Source organism: Melopsittacus undulatus, chromosome 6 (assembly GCF_012275295.1).
Source record: "Melopsittacus undulatus isolate bMelUnd1 chromosome 6, bMelUnd1.mat.Z, whole genome shotgun sequence".
In the NCBI taxonomy this organism is placed as follows: Eukaryota; Metazoa; Chordata; class Aves; order Psittaciformes; family Psittaculidae; genus Melopsittacus; species Melopsittacus undulatus.
In genome coordinates, this window is record NC_047532.1 from 57,959,556 (window position 1) to 57,977,059 (window position 17,504).

The window sequence follows — 17,504 nt, forward strand, 5'->3', positions numbered from 1 at the left end:
CTGGAGCAGGCGTGGAGAGATTAAAAGCAGCAGTCCGGCGGCAGTTCATGTTCCTGGGCTGATTTTTATTTCCTGACCTTTATTTCTCTGGTTGCACCCATTTTCCTGGCACTGTAAAGCTGCCACAAATACCTGGGAAAGGGGAGTGACGGGGGATGCTCAGCTATGCCGGCATCTCCTCCTCCTGCTTGTTCGAGACACAAGAACTGAGGAAATGAATCTGCATGTGTGCTTGCTGCAAACAAATAAATAAAACCTGGAGCATTTTCCCCATCTGTTTCTATATGTTGTTGCTCTCGCTATTATTCTTGTTGTGTTTTGTTGGATTTTATTTTTAAAGACTGAAAGTAGTGATATGTCAGCTGTATTGCAGCTTCTAAACATTTCCAACCAAATTCTCCATCAAAAGACCCCCAGCAGACTAAACTGGCTCAAACAGTGTGATTTTTATTTGCTTATATGAAATCACTCTGACAAATAACAACTGTGTGCGAGGGCAACTCAGAGCACCAGACAGATGCAGTGCATAAAATGGGATGTCTGGTGTTGTGGGGCGAAGCAAGTAGCTGCGAACAAGTTGAATGGGACCCACTTGAAAAGCCCATATGGAGGCTCTGGAGGAGAGGGTGGGCTCTGCCTGTGGTTAGAGTCTTTCCCCCAGTCTCCTGCTGCTTCCAAGGACTTAATACAAACTCACTTATGGGCTACATGGGGTTATGTTTGTGCATGTAATGACTCCGTGAAATGCAGCATCCTTCTTAGTTTTTACATAATTTTAGCTGGTAACATTGCTGGAAGGGTCAGAGATAGCAGCATGGGCTTGGTTCAGTCTGAGACTCTGCAAAGAGTCTTGTCCTGCACCATTTGCTCTGGAGTGGAGCTGTTCATTAGATGTTTTAGGGCATCTGCTGCTTTATTTCTGAGCAGCTCCAAGGGTCAGATGCATGTGAACCCAGCTGGATGTTTTTCTGCGGCTTCAAGTTCATAATGTCATCGAAAACTTCAGGAGTGAATAGTTTGCTTTCCTTTTCTTGTGTTTCCTCAGAAACTTTGATGGATACGCGGACAGCAACGGCCGAGCTGGGCTGGACCGCCAACCCACCTTCAGGGGTAAGTGTCACTTTTCCAGCTGATCCTTACATGATCTCTTGGGGTTCTTATGGGATATTTAGCTTAAAATGCTGGTGGGGAGCTGAAGAAGTTGTAGTGGGAACAGTGGTGCCCCATTGGGCTAGTACTGGGACATCTGTGCCAAGCTGCATGGCTGGTCTGGGGCTGAGCATCCCTTCCCTGAACCAGTCTTGGGGGCTCAGCAAAGGTGGTCTCTATCTGCTTGCTTTCTCCTCCCCTGCCTGCCTTCTTCCCAGGTAAAGGGTCCATCCCCATCATCACTCTCCATCCCTCTGCTCACGCCTTCCCTCTCCTTGTGCCCAAAGGCTTGTAATTAGGAAACATTAGTAGGCTCAAAACAGCTTTCATACCTGCAACATCATCCATAATTGCACTCAGCAGTGCTCTTCCCTGGCTATTAATGTCACTTTTATGAAGTAATGAGGAACAAAACACCCTGAGGCACTTAAAACATCTTTTTTATATAATACGAGCCTTTGAGGAATGGAAGCATAAAATAACCTGACTCACATTCCCCTGGCAGAGAAAGTGAGAGACTCAGCCAGTGGGGAAGAAAAGTGGTGGTAGGAGGAGATGTGAGCTGATAGATGGGCATCATGGTAGCACAGGCACCTGATTAGGCAGGGATGAGTACAGCAGCAGAGTCTGTCCACAGGGCCTCCAGTACACGGCACCAAAGGGGAAAGGATGCCAGCCTGCATCTTCGTTAGGGTGTGACTGACTTGGCCAGATCCTCAAACGAAATGAGGCTGCACACCTTTTGCTCCAGGCATGCAGTAGTCTTTATGAGCTGGTTGGTTACAGCTCTTAGTGTTAGGGTTTGTCCCATTTAATAGTTCACAACAAATATTCGGGGGCAGATTTGTGCCACTTCTTGGCTTGTCCAGTGGTAATTGCCAGTATTTGGGTGAAGCTTGTCCAGAGTGTGGGTGCCAGGGTTTGCAGACTGTCACCCATCCAAGCAACCTGGCTTAGAGATGCTAAGATACATGTGTGAATTTCTGCTTGTCAGGGAGAAGAGTAGCTGCCATCTATAAACGGGACTTTTCTGCACCTTGGGGCAGGAGGGAGGGGATGAGAGAGGGGCTCCTGGCTACTGCTGGAGTGTCATCTCTTTCTGCCAGATTCCTCTTGGGGCTGGAGATGCAGGGATTTGACAAGCCACCGCTCTTGATCCTGGGGTTGCCATCAGCATGGGCTCTGTGCAGGCTTTGAGTCCCTTTGGGTAGTGGTATCCTCCCATAGTGTGCTGAGCTCTGAGAGTGACTTTTCACTCTGGCTCACAGATGTGCCCTGGGGCTCAGCGGGGATGCTGACATTAGTGTTGGGGCTCAGATGCCAGCTGGGCAGCAGGGGCTGTGGTCGCTGAGGACTGGCTGCAGTGGGATGTGGACTGTCCTTCTGCTCTCCCCACTGGATGTGCTTTAAATCTCAGTAGAGACAGAGAATAACATTGTCTTAATCTCCAGCTCCCTGTGAATTATTTAGTGGGATCTCATCAAAATGATGCATTTGTTACTGTTAGACCATTGATGGCAGCAGCTGCTGGCACCATGGGTCTTTCCAGACACAGGGACCTGCTGTTCTTCAGTGCCTGGTTGCAGGATTCATCCCTTGCTGAACTCAAGGGATTCCCAAGGGAGCGTCAGGGTCTGGCCCCAAACCCTCAGGAAGGTTTTCCAAGTGACACTACGTGTTATTTCCAGCGCCATGTGCTGGGTGCTTGAAGTGCAGGTAGGGTCTGCTGGCAGGCTTCGGCTCTGAGTTTTGGGGCCCTGTTTGCAACCCCCATGCAAAGGAAAGCAGCAAAGCTCAGGAGATGCTCCATAGAAGGAGGTGGCGAGAGAGCTGGCTCCCAGATGGGCACTGGGAATAAAGGATAACAGGTCATATCCCCCCCCACCATGCACCTTGGCTGGGGTGTAGGAGCTGGTGGGTAGGGTGAGAAGGATTTCTGCAGCAAGGACAGTGGAGCAGTGGAGCTGGTGTTAATGCTGGTGGGTGAGTGCAGGAAAAGAGCTTGTCATCTGGTGTTGATTTGATGACAGGGCTGTAATGCACATCCCAGGTGGGAGCTGGGACTGGGGAACAATGCCAGCCCCTTGGTTTGGGGAGGACCTTTTTCATGTGAAAAGGTGTTTGATAATGAAAGGGAAGTGAATTCACATGTTTTATCCACAGTGGAGACGGTTTTTTTGCAGTGCTTTCATGGTACAGAATGAGAAGGGAGAGCACTCAGCTGGATGCATGAGAGTTTATTGCTGTCTTGGTAAACATTGTTTAACAACAACATGCAACCCTGAGCTGTGATCATTGCTTAAACTTAGTGGAGTTGAGTAGGTGGACCCAGGAGCAAGCATTCTGCTGCACTTCTTGGCAGCATGAGGAGGACCCTGCTTTGAAAACAAAATAAGAACCTGTGATTTTTTTACATCAGGGCTGTGTTTTAAAAGGGGGAAGCTTGCGGAGTAGGTGAGGAAAGTGGTTGTTAAATGGAAAATGGAAGAGGGCAAAATCAGGGTTACAGGATTGGTTGTGGTGCATGAGCTCTTTGGGAAGGCTCAACATGACGGAGCAGGTTGGCATCACCCATCTGCTGTTGTATCCCCATGTAAGCACAAACACCCATGAGTGCTGCCATAGCATTGCTCCTGGAAATTATGCATGATATTCAGAGTGCTGTTTAAAGATTGCCATACGAATAACGCTGTTATGAAGAGACTGTAAACATGGATTAGTTAAAATGAATGGATTATGAGGCTGTAAATCAGTCTGTAGGACTCTAATGCCATCACAGACTATTCACAGTTTGCCGCTGTCCCTTAATTGAAATTGTAGCCTGGATTATATTAATGCCCTTCTATAAATCGAATTGCAAATCTATATTCTGTCTCTCCGCAGCGGTGATGTTTTATTTAGTTAGTTTTCTTTCCCAGGGGAAATGATCCCATCGTGCTGAGAGCCTGGGGTCAGTCTCACTCTCCAGCCCATGGGCTGGCTTAGGCTTTAATGAAGCTGTACCCTTGTGTGCTGCTTTTCCTCTTGCCTCTACATACCTGGAGCATATTTCTTCCCATTTTTACATCTTCTCAGGGCAGCTAAGATGGTTACATGGAAAAGATGTTCAGATGGGAGGGATGGGGGAAGACATGCAGGGGCAAGGGGGTAAGGATTTCTTCTGATGCTGTCCCAGGTGATGTTTTTGCCCATGCATCCTGTCATGTGTCCATGGCTATGTTCCTAGTCCCCTTGGGGCTTTAGGATTCTCCTTCCATTCCTGTGCAGGGTGAGCAGCACCTCCATGGCTCATGGGCCACTGCCGGTCCCTCTGCCTCCATCTTATCACTTCTTCCTTCTCCTTTCTGCAGTGGGAAGAAGTCAGTGGCTACGACGAAAACCTCAACACCATTCGTACGTACCAGGTGTGCAATGTCTTCGAGCCCAACCAGAACAACTGGCTCCTCACCACATTCATCAACCGACGTGGAGCTCACCGCATCTACACCGAGATGCGCTTCACTGTGCGGGACTGCAGCAGCCTCCCCAACGTCCCTGGCTCCTGCAAAGAGACCTTCAACCTCTACTACTACGAGACAGACTCTGTCATTGCCACCAAGAAGTCTGCCTTCTGGACAGAGGCACCCTACCTCAAAGTGGACACCATTGCTGCTGACGAGAGCTTCTCCCAGGTGGACTTTGGTGGCAGGTTGATGAAGGTGAACACAGAAGTGAGAAGTTTTGGGCCCCTGACCCGCAATGGCTTTTACCTGGCTTTCCAGGACTATGGGGCTTGTATGTCTCTGCTGTCTGTCAGGGTCTTCTTCAAGAAGTGCCCCAGCGTGGTGCAGAACTTTGCCATCTTCCCAGAGACGATGACAGGAGCGGAGAGCACCTCTCTAGTGACTGCCCGTGGCACTTGCATCCCCAATGCTGAGGAGGTGGATGTGCCCATCAAACTGTACTGCAATGGGGATGGGGAGTGGATGGTCCCCATTGGCCGCTGTACATGCAAGGCTGGTTATGAGCCGGAGAACAATGTGGCTTGCAAAGGTAAGGTTTGTTTTGTCTAACAAGGTGCTTCTATTGGTTTTGAGCTTTGCTTAACAAAATGTTTGTCCTCAGACAAGCTCTTTTGGGTAATGCCTGTTGTGAAATGGGCTCTGCACCGTTTGCCTGCCCTGAAGCGGTGTTGCTCTGGGGACCAGGCAGGGGTCTGGGAGTGGTCAGCCTGTGTCTTCTCAGTATGCTCAGGTCAGTCCATGACCAAACTCCATGAGCAGTTCCTGCTGCGAGCCCACTGGAAGCCTCCTCTGTGATCTGTTACCTTCAAAGTGGCACGCAGGCTGAGCTGCTTTCATCTGCCTTGTTATTCCCCCAGCAGAGCTGCGGGAGCTGGGAGCTGCCGTCGGGCCCAGCTGCAGTGAAGCTGCTCTGATTTCCAGCATTAATTGGTTTTTTTTTGCTGTGTTTTTTGGGTTTCCCTAGCCCACTGCTGCCTGCTGGAGGCCTCCATAGCTCAGGGTTATAAATATAAGATAAAAGCCAATAAAAACAGATCTCGCTGCTTTTCATCTCCTTTCGCTGTTCTGATGAATATTTTCCAACTACTGTTGGAGGATTGGCTTTATTTGCTGCCCTTTCTGTCCCTTCACAATTAAGATGGGTTTTTTTTTATACTGTTTGGAATGAGGGAAAAGGAGAGGTCTTTTTGCATGAGAAGCTAACCTCATTTCATTTGTGCTTTCCAGAAGGTAGGCACCACCAGACTGGGAAGAAGAAGGTTAAAGACAGGTGCCAAAAGGCTTTAGCGTTGGTTTTGGAGGAGGCAGAGTGATGGGAAGAGGTCTGACTTGAACCTCTTTTGGTTCAGGTGGCAGCAACTGTGATGCTCCTTTGGGTGGCCACCATGTGTTTCTTTTCCACCTGTAACTCTGGATATATGAAAATTGCAAAGCTGGGATTCAAGCTATGGAGAAACTTGTTTGTTCATCTGCTTTAGACCTGGGAACTTGTGTAGGTTTTTACCATGAAAAGCCACATTTCTGCCTGACTGACGTAGGGACAGCAGTGCCTTCCTGTGCCAGGGCTACAACAACTGGGAAAGGACCAGAGTCCTTGCTTTGCCATCAAGTAGCATCGCTGGTGGATTCCATTCAGTTTTGTGGTTGATCTTGAATGTGGTTTTGCTCCCACTAGGAGATGGATTCCCGTGAGGAGCTGAAGTGCTCTGTCGGAGAGAGGGCTCTGCAAACCCGAGCGTTTCTGGCGAGACGTTCCTCTACTATTGAATAAACAAACAGAAAGCGCACATGGTTTTATGGCAAAATGACATTTTCTCGTCATTGAAAAATAAATAGTAATTTTAGCTAAAGACTGGAATTGGGAAATAATGTCATTTTGCCAAAAGGTGGGGAAAACAGTGATAATGTAAAACTGCCACAGGTTTCGGTGATGTTGACTATTCTATCTGCTGCTGCCTGGGGTGGTGGAGAAAGCTGGGGTCTTGAATGCTTCTAACTTCCCATGAGGAGATTGTTGCACCTACCCAGTGCTTGTTGTATGGGACAAGGCAGAGAATGGGGGATAGGAGGACACAAGATTCTAGAAGAAATCTGGAGAGGGGGCTTTTTACAAGGGCCTGTAATGACAGAAAAAGGGGAAACAGCTTTATCCTGACAGAGGGGAGGTTTAGGTTAGATATAAGGAAGAAGTTCTTCCCTGTGAGGGTGCTGAGGCCCTGGCACAGGATGCCCAGAGAAGCTGTGGCTGCCCCATCCCTGGCAGTGTTCAAGGCCAGGTTGGACACAGGGGCTTGGAGCAACCTGGTCTAGTGGAAGGTGTCCCTGCCCATGACAGGAAATTGGAACTGGATGAACTTTAAGGTGCCTTCTAACCCAAACTATTCTAGGACTCTATAAAGAGGCATGGGAGCAAACCTGCTCAGGGTGGGCATAAGGCCTATCTCCATGGCTACTTTTGTTTCCTTTTCTCATGCAAACCCCCAAACAGTCATGGTGTGTTCATGCCATCAAAGCTGGGCTGACCAGACCCCTGTACACTGGGAATTTGCTGAGTTCTCTGTGCCACAGTGCTTGTCTCCAGCTGTGGTCCCACTCCTCAGCAGTCCTGATGCTGAAGGAGAAACCCCTTGTGCTGCCCTAGTGTGTCCTCTGCAGAGCTTCTAGTGAGCATTTTGCCTTTGCATGGGGAGCATTCTTTGCATTGGGGCTCCTTGAGGGAAAATTCGGGATCCTGTCAAGCCTAAGGCAGTAGAAATGTCTTTTATGGATTGACTGACATAATCTGGGATCATGAAAGGCTCCGAAGTATGCTGTGGATGCAGACCAAGCAGGTGATTAAATGGCACCAAGCATATGCGTGATGATGAGACAATGCTTTTTTGATGATCCTGTGGGCACTGTTGGGTGCTGGTATGATGTTGTCTTCAGAGCAGAGCTCCGATAACTCTCCTCTCCCAGTACTGTGAGAGTATGTCCCAGTTCCCATGTTGGGGTGATAGATGAGAGGCTAGGGTTGTAAGTGGGACCTGTGAGTTTGAATTTCCCCCTCAACACTAGTGAGGAACCCAAAACCACTAAACCTGCCAGCCCCTCCTGAAGGTTCATTAAAACCAGTCCTAGAAGCCTGAGCCAGAGCTTGCATTAGGACTGCTGGAAAAATTAAGTGCATTTGAATAGAAATCTGACCTTGGGTTGGACTCTGTCTTCTCTGTGGCTCGTGTGCACCCTTTGGCCAACACGTTTCTCCTTGTATCCCTTTAGGTTTTGGAGATACTGCAAGGACCTGGGCACACTGCTGCCCTTCTGGTGGGCATGAGGTGTCACATCACAAGGTTTAGCAGTAATAATTTGTTGGTTTTCTGTTTGTCTCAGTGCTCTCAAAGGGATTGCATTCGCCTGCCTTCTTCATCTGCTGGGCTCACCTTGCAGAGATGCTACCAGAATTGGACCCCAGCTCCCAGGAGCCACGTGCTCCTGACATCTGCTCAAAGCCTTCGTCAGCTTGAGATGAGCCACTTAACAAACCCAGGGGAATTGTCACCAAGGAAAAAAAGAAGGGAAAATTCCCTTGGTATTTTAAGGCTCACAAAATGGGCTTAATTCTAAAGCGGTGGGGAAAAATTAGGGTTGAGCTGTTTAGTCCCCCCCTCAGTCCTCTCTCCTCCCTCCCCACCCCCAGGGATAGAGGCTGTGCCTGTCATGGGGCTATTAGACTGGAGTGGTTTCGTGCTGACAGCAGAGCTCGGGGCCGCTGAGGGATTCATTAATACTAGCTTTTATCGGCACTTAGCCACTCGCAAAAGGCACAGGCAGGATGCAATCTTCATCTGGGGGTATTTTGCGTCCCGAAGAGATTATTATTGTGTGTTAGGGTCAAAGTGATGAGGGGTCATTACCAACACATCACTAAGGTGGGGGTGGAGGGAGGTTTTCTTTATCCATCTTGCCTGGTTTTCGTTTCCCTCCCAGGCTGTTTGGGTTTGGCACAGACCTCTTGGCTGATGTGGAGTTGTGTTGCTCTCATATGGGTGATGGCATGCCATATCCTAAAACCCACTGGACTGCCTACTGCATCCTCTTTGGCATCTCATGCCAGTGAGAGCTTGTGGGTCAATGTGAAATGGAGGCTGTTACTGAATTCAAAATGAATAATTCATTTGGTGTGATAGCCCATGCTCCGTTCGGGTTGATATTAAATCCATTCATCTTGCTCTGCTCCATCCCTCAGCCTTGCTTTATGGCTTCCTTGCATGGTCAAGGTGTAATGCATCATTTTACTGGTGAGGAGGTGGGAGGAAAAGTGGGAGTGGGGATCACTGGGAGGCCAGGGAAATCATTTGAGACGTTGTATGAGCGTGCTGGGTGGATTTTGTTTGTTCTCCTCACGGAAGATTATTAAACCTTTTCTCTGGTGGTGTTTTACTCTGAAACCTAATGATGGCAAGGTAACCCCTCATGAGAATGATGGGAGTTGCGAGTGTCTTGGCTTTTATCCCTTTTGATTTTGGGGATGGGGCACTGTACTTTTGTCTTCTGGAATCACGCATTCTTTCTCTCTGACCTTCTCAGTACCAGGCGATAATTTGGTTGCACAGAGAAGCCAGCGAGAAGTCTGGATCTGAATCAGCTTTGTGCTGAATCTTTTGGCTTTATAAAAGATTTATAAACCCAGGGAGAAGGGGTGAGGGTGGTCCTGCTGCTTCCCAAGCTTCTCTTGCCTTTGTGTTTTCCCTCCTGGCAAATTCCTTTTGTGGTGTGGTCAGGAGCCTCCAAGCTGCTGCAGCTTGGGATAATGAACCGACCTGCTTGCGTGCAACAGCTGAGCTAGCAGGGATGGCAAAATAAAAACTAAACCCAAACCACAAGAGCAAAGCTGGGCTGTGATGCCTGTGAGCCAGAAACTGCTCCTCAAGCATCCTTGCTCCCAGGTATCCCGGCTTTACACAAGGCAGCCAGTCCCCTTCACCATCTGCAGGTCCCCCAGCCCTTTTTCAGCTGCCATGCACCAGGCTTTGCCAAGACTTTACCAAAGCTTTGTGTGTGTGTGTGTCGGGGGGGGGGGTATTTTGGTGATCTACATCCCTTTGATTTCTTTGTCTCCTTTTTCTGTCCTTCTCTCCTTCCTTGTGCATGGAGGGCTGGATTTGGGAAAGGAGTAGTGGGGGGTAAATTTCCTACCAGTGGAATGTCAAGGAGCGAGCAGCCCATGCCAGTCCCCCTATTATCCTCCACTCTCGCTGAGCAGCCCTGGTGATAATTATTGATTTCCATTATTTATCCACCACAGAAGGCTGGAAACAATAGCAGAGCATGGGATTTATAAAGTGATTTTGTTTTTAATAATAATTAGGAACATTTTGTAATTATTAGCAGAATAATTTGCTAACACTTAAACCCAGGGAAACATCAAGTTTTCCACATCAAATTGTTGCTTGTGCTGAGAACTGGGTCTTTTTGTTCTGTCTGGCTGTGCTTTTGACTACCTTTTTCATGCACCATGTTCTGGTCCAGTGCCCCTGTACTGTGTGTAGCACCCAGTAGAAGTTTCATTGAGTGAAGATGATGCTGGTTTTGTTGCATGGGTGGATAGCAGCAAGGGAGGCTGTGAGCTGTCTCACCATGTCTTGGGGATACAGAATCCTGCTCCTCTGTGCCTTGGGGTACATGTGTTCCGGGAAGATGCAGTTCCATGCCCAGCTGCCCTGGTACCTGGATCAGGGTGACCACTCCAAGCATTGCAGGGGCTGCAGAAAGACCTCACTGCCTCTTGCCTCCCCACTGCTTTCTCTTCAGCATCTCATTCCAGCAGCCTGCCCCACAGGTGATCTCTTTTTGAGCACTTTATCCTCTAAAACAGGAGGGGAAAAACAAAGAGGTAAAAAGAAAGTGCTTGCTCTGCCCATCTTTCCTTTTGCCCTCCCTTGGATTTGGTTTAGTGGAGCTACAGCTTCCCAGCTTGCTTTGGGAAGTGCAACCCTCTCCCCATCCCTGGTTTGGTGGCTGTGGGTGTTGCACTGTCTGGTGGCAAGGTGGAGGGGTGCTCTGATGTCCCTAAGGTGCAATGGCACAATGGCATCTGGCCCTGTACTATAGCAGGGTATGTGATGGGGCCGGCAGCATCCCAGAGCAGGATGGGTACATTGAGGGCTGGGATCCCCATGGAGAACCCCACCTGCAATCTTAAATAATTGGGCTTAAAACCCACTTTAAACTTCCTCAAACTCTTTCCTGGAGACCAGGACAAGGTCAGACTGTTTCCAAACCTTTCTGTCTCAATCTGTACCTATGGACACATGGTTGCTGCACCGGCAGGATGTGTGCCCGACAGCTCGGATGGAAGGGAGACTCTGCGGCTGCAATTGATGCTCACGATGCTTTAGGTGGCTTTGTGGGGAAGACGTTTCTCTGTGTGCTTGGAAGTGGGATTTCAAGCTTTTCTCCTGTTCAACACCTAAAGAAGGGGTGGCTGGGCTGTGTGCTGGCACACTGGGGCTGCACCTCTGCTCCCTCAGGGCTTGGGTGCCTGGTAGACATTTACCATCAGAAAACCTGATTTCAGACCAAAGTGAGAACATCCATGCACCCTTCCACACCTAATGGCAGCAGAGAGTGTTTTATTCTATGTTTAGCTGAGCCACAAACCTGACTACTGAGAAAGTGGCAGCTCTCCCAGCTCTTGCTGGGGATGCCAGAGGGAGGGATGGAGGGATGCTCCCCTTTGTTGCAGGGGCTTTGCCTTTGCCTGGCAGCCATCTCCCTGCTTCCACCACTGGGTGGAACAGGCAGCCCAGTTTTACCACGGCCACGCTGCAGAGGGGAAGCATTTGAATCACCGCGCCTCCAAAAAGAAAAAAAGAAAGAAAAAAAAAGTGTGATTTTTCTTAAATTATGCCTTAATGAAGACATCCATTAACCTCTGTGATAATTTTGCAAGGAAAATGTCCAGAAAGCCTTGCTAAATATTTTTTCTAATGAGTGTGATGGGTTTTAATGGAAGTCTTAATTAGACATTATTAGCCAAAATGTTCGTTTGGTGGATTCAGGCCCTTTCCTTTCCCACAACACAGGGATGGGGAAGGACTGTGTGCCCTGGATGCTGCTGTCAAGGATGCTCAGGCACTGCAGCTACTGCTCTCTGGCTTTGTCCCCATACCCTGAGCAGGGTCTGGGTGATGTCTGCAATCCAGACCCCTCCAAATGCGAAGTGAAAGAGAAACCTGGATAATGCCCAGGAGAAGGTGTGAGTGGAGGTCAGGCAAGCATCACTAGCCTGGGCTGCCCTGGCCACACCATCACTGTTCATGACCTCAAAAGGGAATAGGGAATGGCCTCCTACCTCTATGGGGGGGTGGGTGTATGTGTGTATTTATTTTGATGCAGTACTTTCCTTCTCAGATTGTACCATGGGCCATTTATGTGTTTTCTCTCCTTATAATGGGAACTTCTGTTATTCCAGTCTTAAGAAGAAAAATTCCCCCTTGATTTCCACATCTCCAAGGGTGCCTGTTTACAAATGGGAGCATAAATCTGCTTCCAAACACTTGGCTTGTTAATGGTCCATCTAAAAAGCTTTCTGTGGTAGCTGAAGTGTACTTCTTTGGGGATATTGGGGTGCAAAGCTCCCTGTATGCTGCAGGAACTGCTGTGGGCACATGTCTGTGCATCCCTGCAATGGTGGGGCTGCAAAACCTGCTTAGTTTTCCTGCCTCCTCTGCTTACACTAGCCCAGGAGACCCAGCTCTCACCCTACCCTCATCATGCCGAAGGCCCTTCCCTCTCCGGCTGGCGTTGGGATTGTTCTCCCGGACAATGGGAGAGCTGTGAGGAAGCGCAGGATCCGGCCCATGTCCGGGCCCTGCATTGTTTCCACCCTTGTTTGCAAGCAGTCAGCACCTGGCAAGCTCAGTGACTCAGCCCGGGGGGTTTGGAGCCATTCTGTAACTTTTTCCTTTTTATTTTTTTTTGCTTTTTTCAGTCATGAGAGTGTTCTTTTGGGAACAGCTCCGGCTGGAACCTCTGTGCTGAAAGCAGGCTGAGAGAGCTGGGCTTCTGCAGCCTGGGGAGCAGAAGGCTCTGGGGAGACCTCAGTGCAGCTCCAGTGCCTAAAGGGGCTACAAGAAACCTGGAGAGGGGCTTTTTATAAGGGCCTGTAGGGACAGGACAAGGGGGAATGGCTTTAACCTGACAGAGGGGAGATTTAGGTTAGAGATGAGGCAGAAGTTCTTCCCTGCGAGGGTGCTGAGGCACTGGCACAGGGTGCCCAGAGAAGCTGCGGCTGCCCCAACCCTGGCAGTGTTCAAGGCCAGGTTGGATAGGGCCTGGAGCAACCTGGTCTGATGGAGGGTGTCCCTGTCTATGGCAGGGGTTGGAACTGGATGAGCTTTAAGGTCCCTTCAACCCAAACCATGATTTTGCTGCAGTTTGTTTGCCAAGGGATGGGCATCTTACCTGTGTTTGGGGCTGTGCTGCACTGTACAGCCCATGACAAACTCTTCAGGAGTGAACATGTCTCCCAGAAGGCTAGTAATAATAATTAAAAGGGAAAATAAAGGAGTGTTTTTACCCCTGCTGATAGTAATAGTAATAAACTGGGCATTTTTTTATCCCAAGCCATGAGATAACTCATTGGCAGTCCCCTGTGCGGGGTGTTGTTTGAGAGCTAGGCTGTGCCCTTGGGGTGTAGTTGAGCTTTGCAGGTCTCCTGCAACCTCTGCTTTGGGAAACAGGCCTTTGCTGATGATGTTTTACTAAGGAAAAGACCCATTGTGTAAATGCAAGCCATGTAAAAGCCATGGATGTGGTGGAGCATGTCACATTGCTGCACCTCACACTGCTTTCACTGGGCTGTCAGAGGGGTTTTTGCATGGGTTGGACTTGCCAGCCAGGGCCTGTGGCACTGTGTGTATATGCAGAAGAAGGATGGAGCCCACCACAGTGAGGACTAAAAGAAATCAGCACAGATTACTGAGGTTTTAATTTCCCATCCTCTCCAAACCCCCTGCATGTGCTACCCGGGTTGTTCTGGACCCAGCCAGTGACAAATGGAGCGGTGCCTTGGGTGTTAGCTCCAAGTGTGTTAAAAGTGGTCGTTTGTCACACCTGGTGTCTTGTATCTCAGGATGCGTCGAGAGCAGGAGCGTGGTGATTAAATCAAAGCATCACTGGTGCACTTAAGCAAGGCTTTTGGAGGAGGGCTGCAGAGCCAGGGGAAAATCCATTCGTCTTCAGCCAGCGCAGCAGACTTGCAGACAAGAAATGATCCACGCCTTGTCTATTGGAGCATCAAACCAGACGAAGTAGTCAGCTGTGGGTGCCTCAAATTAAGATGTGCAAACCTGGACGAGGAGGGAATTGATGTTCCCCCACACTGCATTCCCAGGGGAGCCTCACCCAGCGAGCAGCAACCAAGGAAATGCAATTAATGTCATGGTGTGGAACTGCATTGCTTGGTTTTTATGTTAAACTCAGGACTTACCTGCTTATATGGTATTTCTTGTATGAAAATGGCTGTTAGGAAGGAGAGAACTGAGAGTAGGACCTGGTTACCTCAGTGTAGCGACTAGCTACTGTGGTGATACTATTGGTGTGGCTGCATCCCGCATGCTAATCGGTGATCTCCCAGTGGCAGCATCCCTGTGAGCAGGGAGTGATGCTTGGGCTAATGCCATCTCATCTCATCTGTTGACTTCCTGGGGCCTCTCCAGGATGATGCTCTGGTCAGTGTGTCAGAGCTTTGCCATCTCCTTGCATTTTTGGGTAAGGAAGGGGCTGTGTGTCACCCCAGAGGTGACCTCAGGTCTGGTTTCTGGGCTTTGCTGTCTAAAACTGGTCCATAAAAGCAGAGGCTTCCTGGGGAATTGATACATAAGGGGAGTTGAAGTGAATAGGAATTGAATTTCTACCCTAGCTCAACTGGCTATCCCCTTGCTGGTTCAGGAGCCAAGAGGGTAAATTGCCTTTGAGTTGAGATGGATATCGACTTATTTTGATCTGATTTTCTTATTTTTATTTTTTTACTATATGTTACTGAGACACTTAAAACCAATTGATCAATAAACCTACCCTGGACATAGCTTTGGAATGGATTAATGCATGCCAGCATGGCACACAGGGAACTGGTTGCTCTCTTTGGGAGCAGGGATTACTTGATGCTTGTGGGTTTTGCTCTGTACAGAATATACATAAATGATGCTCATATATAGAAATAATAGTAAATTGCACTCAGCTGTGGGAAATATGGCAGCTTGCTGCTGAAAATGCGACCCCCAGGAGTGGAAAGCTTATGCCTTTGTGGATTAATGGAGGCAGTTTCCCAAGGACCAGGGCTGTGTGCGGGCAAGTAGATGTGAAGGCAGGAGCAGAGGGTGCCTTTAGTCCCCTCATCAGTGCTACATTTCCCTTCTCCTCTCTGTGGCTGGGTAGGAACGTGCCTTTCCTCTGAGGAACAATAATTATGACTTACTTGGTTATAAATATTCATAGGGGAGCTCTCTTAATTACTTTTCTAATTAATTCCATGCATGGGGCTCTTGGGGGGAAATGAGGGGTCTCAGGGAGCAGTTGCACCTTGGCTGGGACATCTTCCCCTGCTGAATCCATCCTCCCATGCCAAAACCATCCCTAGGCATGGTCCTCAACCAGTCAGTCAAACTACAGCCCCAGAGGCTCATCTTCACCAGGATGGCAAGGTTCTGCTCCATGATGGGGCATCCCACCACCCCAGTGCAATGCAAGGATGCATGGAAGCCGTGTGTCCACATGTCCCTGCCTGTGCCAGCAGTGCAAGCCTGTCCTTGCAGCTGAAGCTATCCCCCATCCTGGGGTGACTCATCTTCATGGTGTCAGCACTAACAAGGAACCACTTCAGATGTAATTAATAAGCACTTGATGCTCTCTAGATTGAGGGGATACTGTGTGGTGTGAGCTGGCAAAGGAGGGAAAGGTACTTAATTATTGTTTTGATTACGAGTGGGAGATGTTTGAATCCCAGCCAGGAGGGGTTTGTGCTTCAGGGAGCCCAGGGTCGATGCTGCTACAGTTTCCCATTTGGGAAAAGTGCTGGAGTTATGTGTGACATTGGTGGTTCCTGAAATCCCCAGGGAGTTTCTGCTGGTTGCAAAGCAAAGATGGATTGTTTTTAGGGGGCTTCTAACTACAGCCCCTGGTAGCACCTCTGTACCTGAGGAAACAGCTAGTCTCTGAGAACCACCATGCATTTTTGTGGCAGCTCACTTTCCTGCTCATTAGGTGGCTCGATCGCTCATGTAGGTGTTGAGTGGTGAACAGAATGTGCTAAGTGGTACATCAAAGAATCAGCTCTTCTGTATGGCTTCCAGTCTGTGTCTATTGACTCCTGGAGTCTCGTAGTCTCATGCCATGAGTCATAGAATCATAGAATAGTTAGGGTTGGAATTAATTCTGTATTGAGACCAGTGCTTGGGGTAGGAGTAAAGCATCTTCTGGGGCTTGTGTTTTTGGAATGTGAGTCCTGTCCTGAATCTAGATTCCCCCTCTTGTTTGCTCCAAGTTCATCAGGAGGTTCATTGCAAGTTACATTGCAGTGCTGGGGATGCATTTGCTCAGCAGCACATGTCTTGGTGGTACCCTCTCATGCTTAGCCCAGTCGACCAGAGCTGGTGCAATCTTTTGGCCATCAGCATCACCAATGTGACACAATGAAGCACCTCTTGCCTTTGTAGAACCAGCCATCTCTAGCTCAGCCTTAGTTTTATCATTCTCATTAAAACCAAGAGTGCCCCTGGTTGTGAGGGTTTTCCCATGTGGCTTCTTTCCCACCCTTTAGCTCTGGTTTTAACATCCAGCAAAGATGTAAATATTCATCTATCGCTGGTAAGGGTGGGGAAGCCCAGGAGAAGGGGGTTGGACACTGCTGTCTATTTCCATAGAAAATCAATCTCCCTTTTCCTTACATCTCATCCCCAGGGAGAGCTAGGTCATGGCATTTCATTTGCAGCTACTATTCAGGAAGTTCCTGGCCCTCAGCCCATGCGGGTTTGGGGCAATGATGACAAAACCAGCCCTGTCCTGCTTGTGGGGCTGACAGCCCATGTCAGGCTCCAGCTGCTAAATATGTTTTTAAAGAAGAGTAGAAGGTTAAATCAGCTCAAGTCATGGCTGAGAACTACATCCCCCCTTCATTTGTTGACTCAGAATAATAAGCTTGGCAATATTGTGATGAGCAGCGAGTGCACATCACTGCTGTGGCCATGGGACTGGTGGTTGCTCCTGCCTGTGCAGATGAATTGTGTAGTGCTTGGTCAAATTATTTAGTGTTTGACCACTGACCGTGGGTGCTCAGAGAGGCAGTGTCCTTCCCTGCAGTGCCTCCCTGTTCACTGTTTTTGAGAGCAAGGCAGGTATCCCTGCTCCCCTCAATAGCGATGCTTCAATTCCCAAGGAGGAAGAGCTGGAACGCTGGGGAGAAATAGAAGTGGTCTTGAGGGTTTCCATGAGCTTTGCCAGGTGCCCTCCAGCCATGTTTCACGCCTGATTTCCCATGCAAAATTGCTGGAGCAGAAGATCTGGTGTTGTTATTTATGGAAAAAAGGGGAAATGGGGAAGTTGTGGTGTGAGAGCGGGCAACTGAAGTGGGGCAAAACCCAGGTGGGAGAAAAGTGATCTGCAAAAGTGACTTTGAGAAGTGGTTTTTTTTCACCCCCTGTTGTCTATTTCGGAGAGCAAAGCAAGTTTCCCTGCTCTGTGGTGAGCTGGCAGCCCTGCAGCACCGTCTGCCCAGAGCACACATGCTCTCCCCTTTCTCATCCAACAAATGGTTCTGGGACAGATTTCATCTTTAGACTTTCAGAATCCTTCTAACCATGAAAAGCAGAG

The 17,504-nt window shown here is 48.9% G+C and overlaps 1 protein-coding gene across 1 annotated transcript in view; it reads left to right on the forward strand.

Moving 5' to 3' along the window:
- EPHB1 (EPH receptor B1) overlaps positions 1-17,504 on the forward strand; it is a 77,394-nt gene that overhangs the window by 23,217 nt on the left and 36,673 nt on the right. The window contains exons 2-3 of the mRNA XM_034064287.1: positions 1,046-1,110; positions 4,500-5,181. Coding sequence (XP_033920178.1) covers positions 1,046-1,110; positions 4,500-5,181 — 747 coding nt within the window. The remainder of the gene's footprint in view (positions 1-1,045; positions 1,111-4,499; positions 5,182-17,504) is intronic.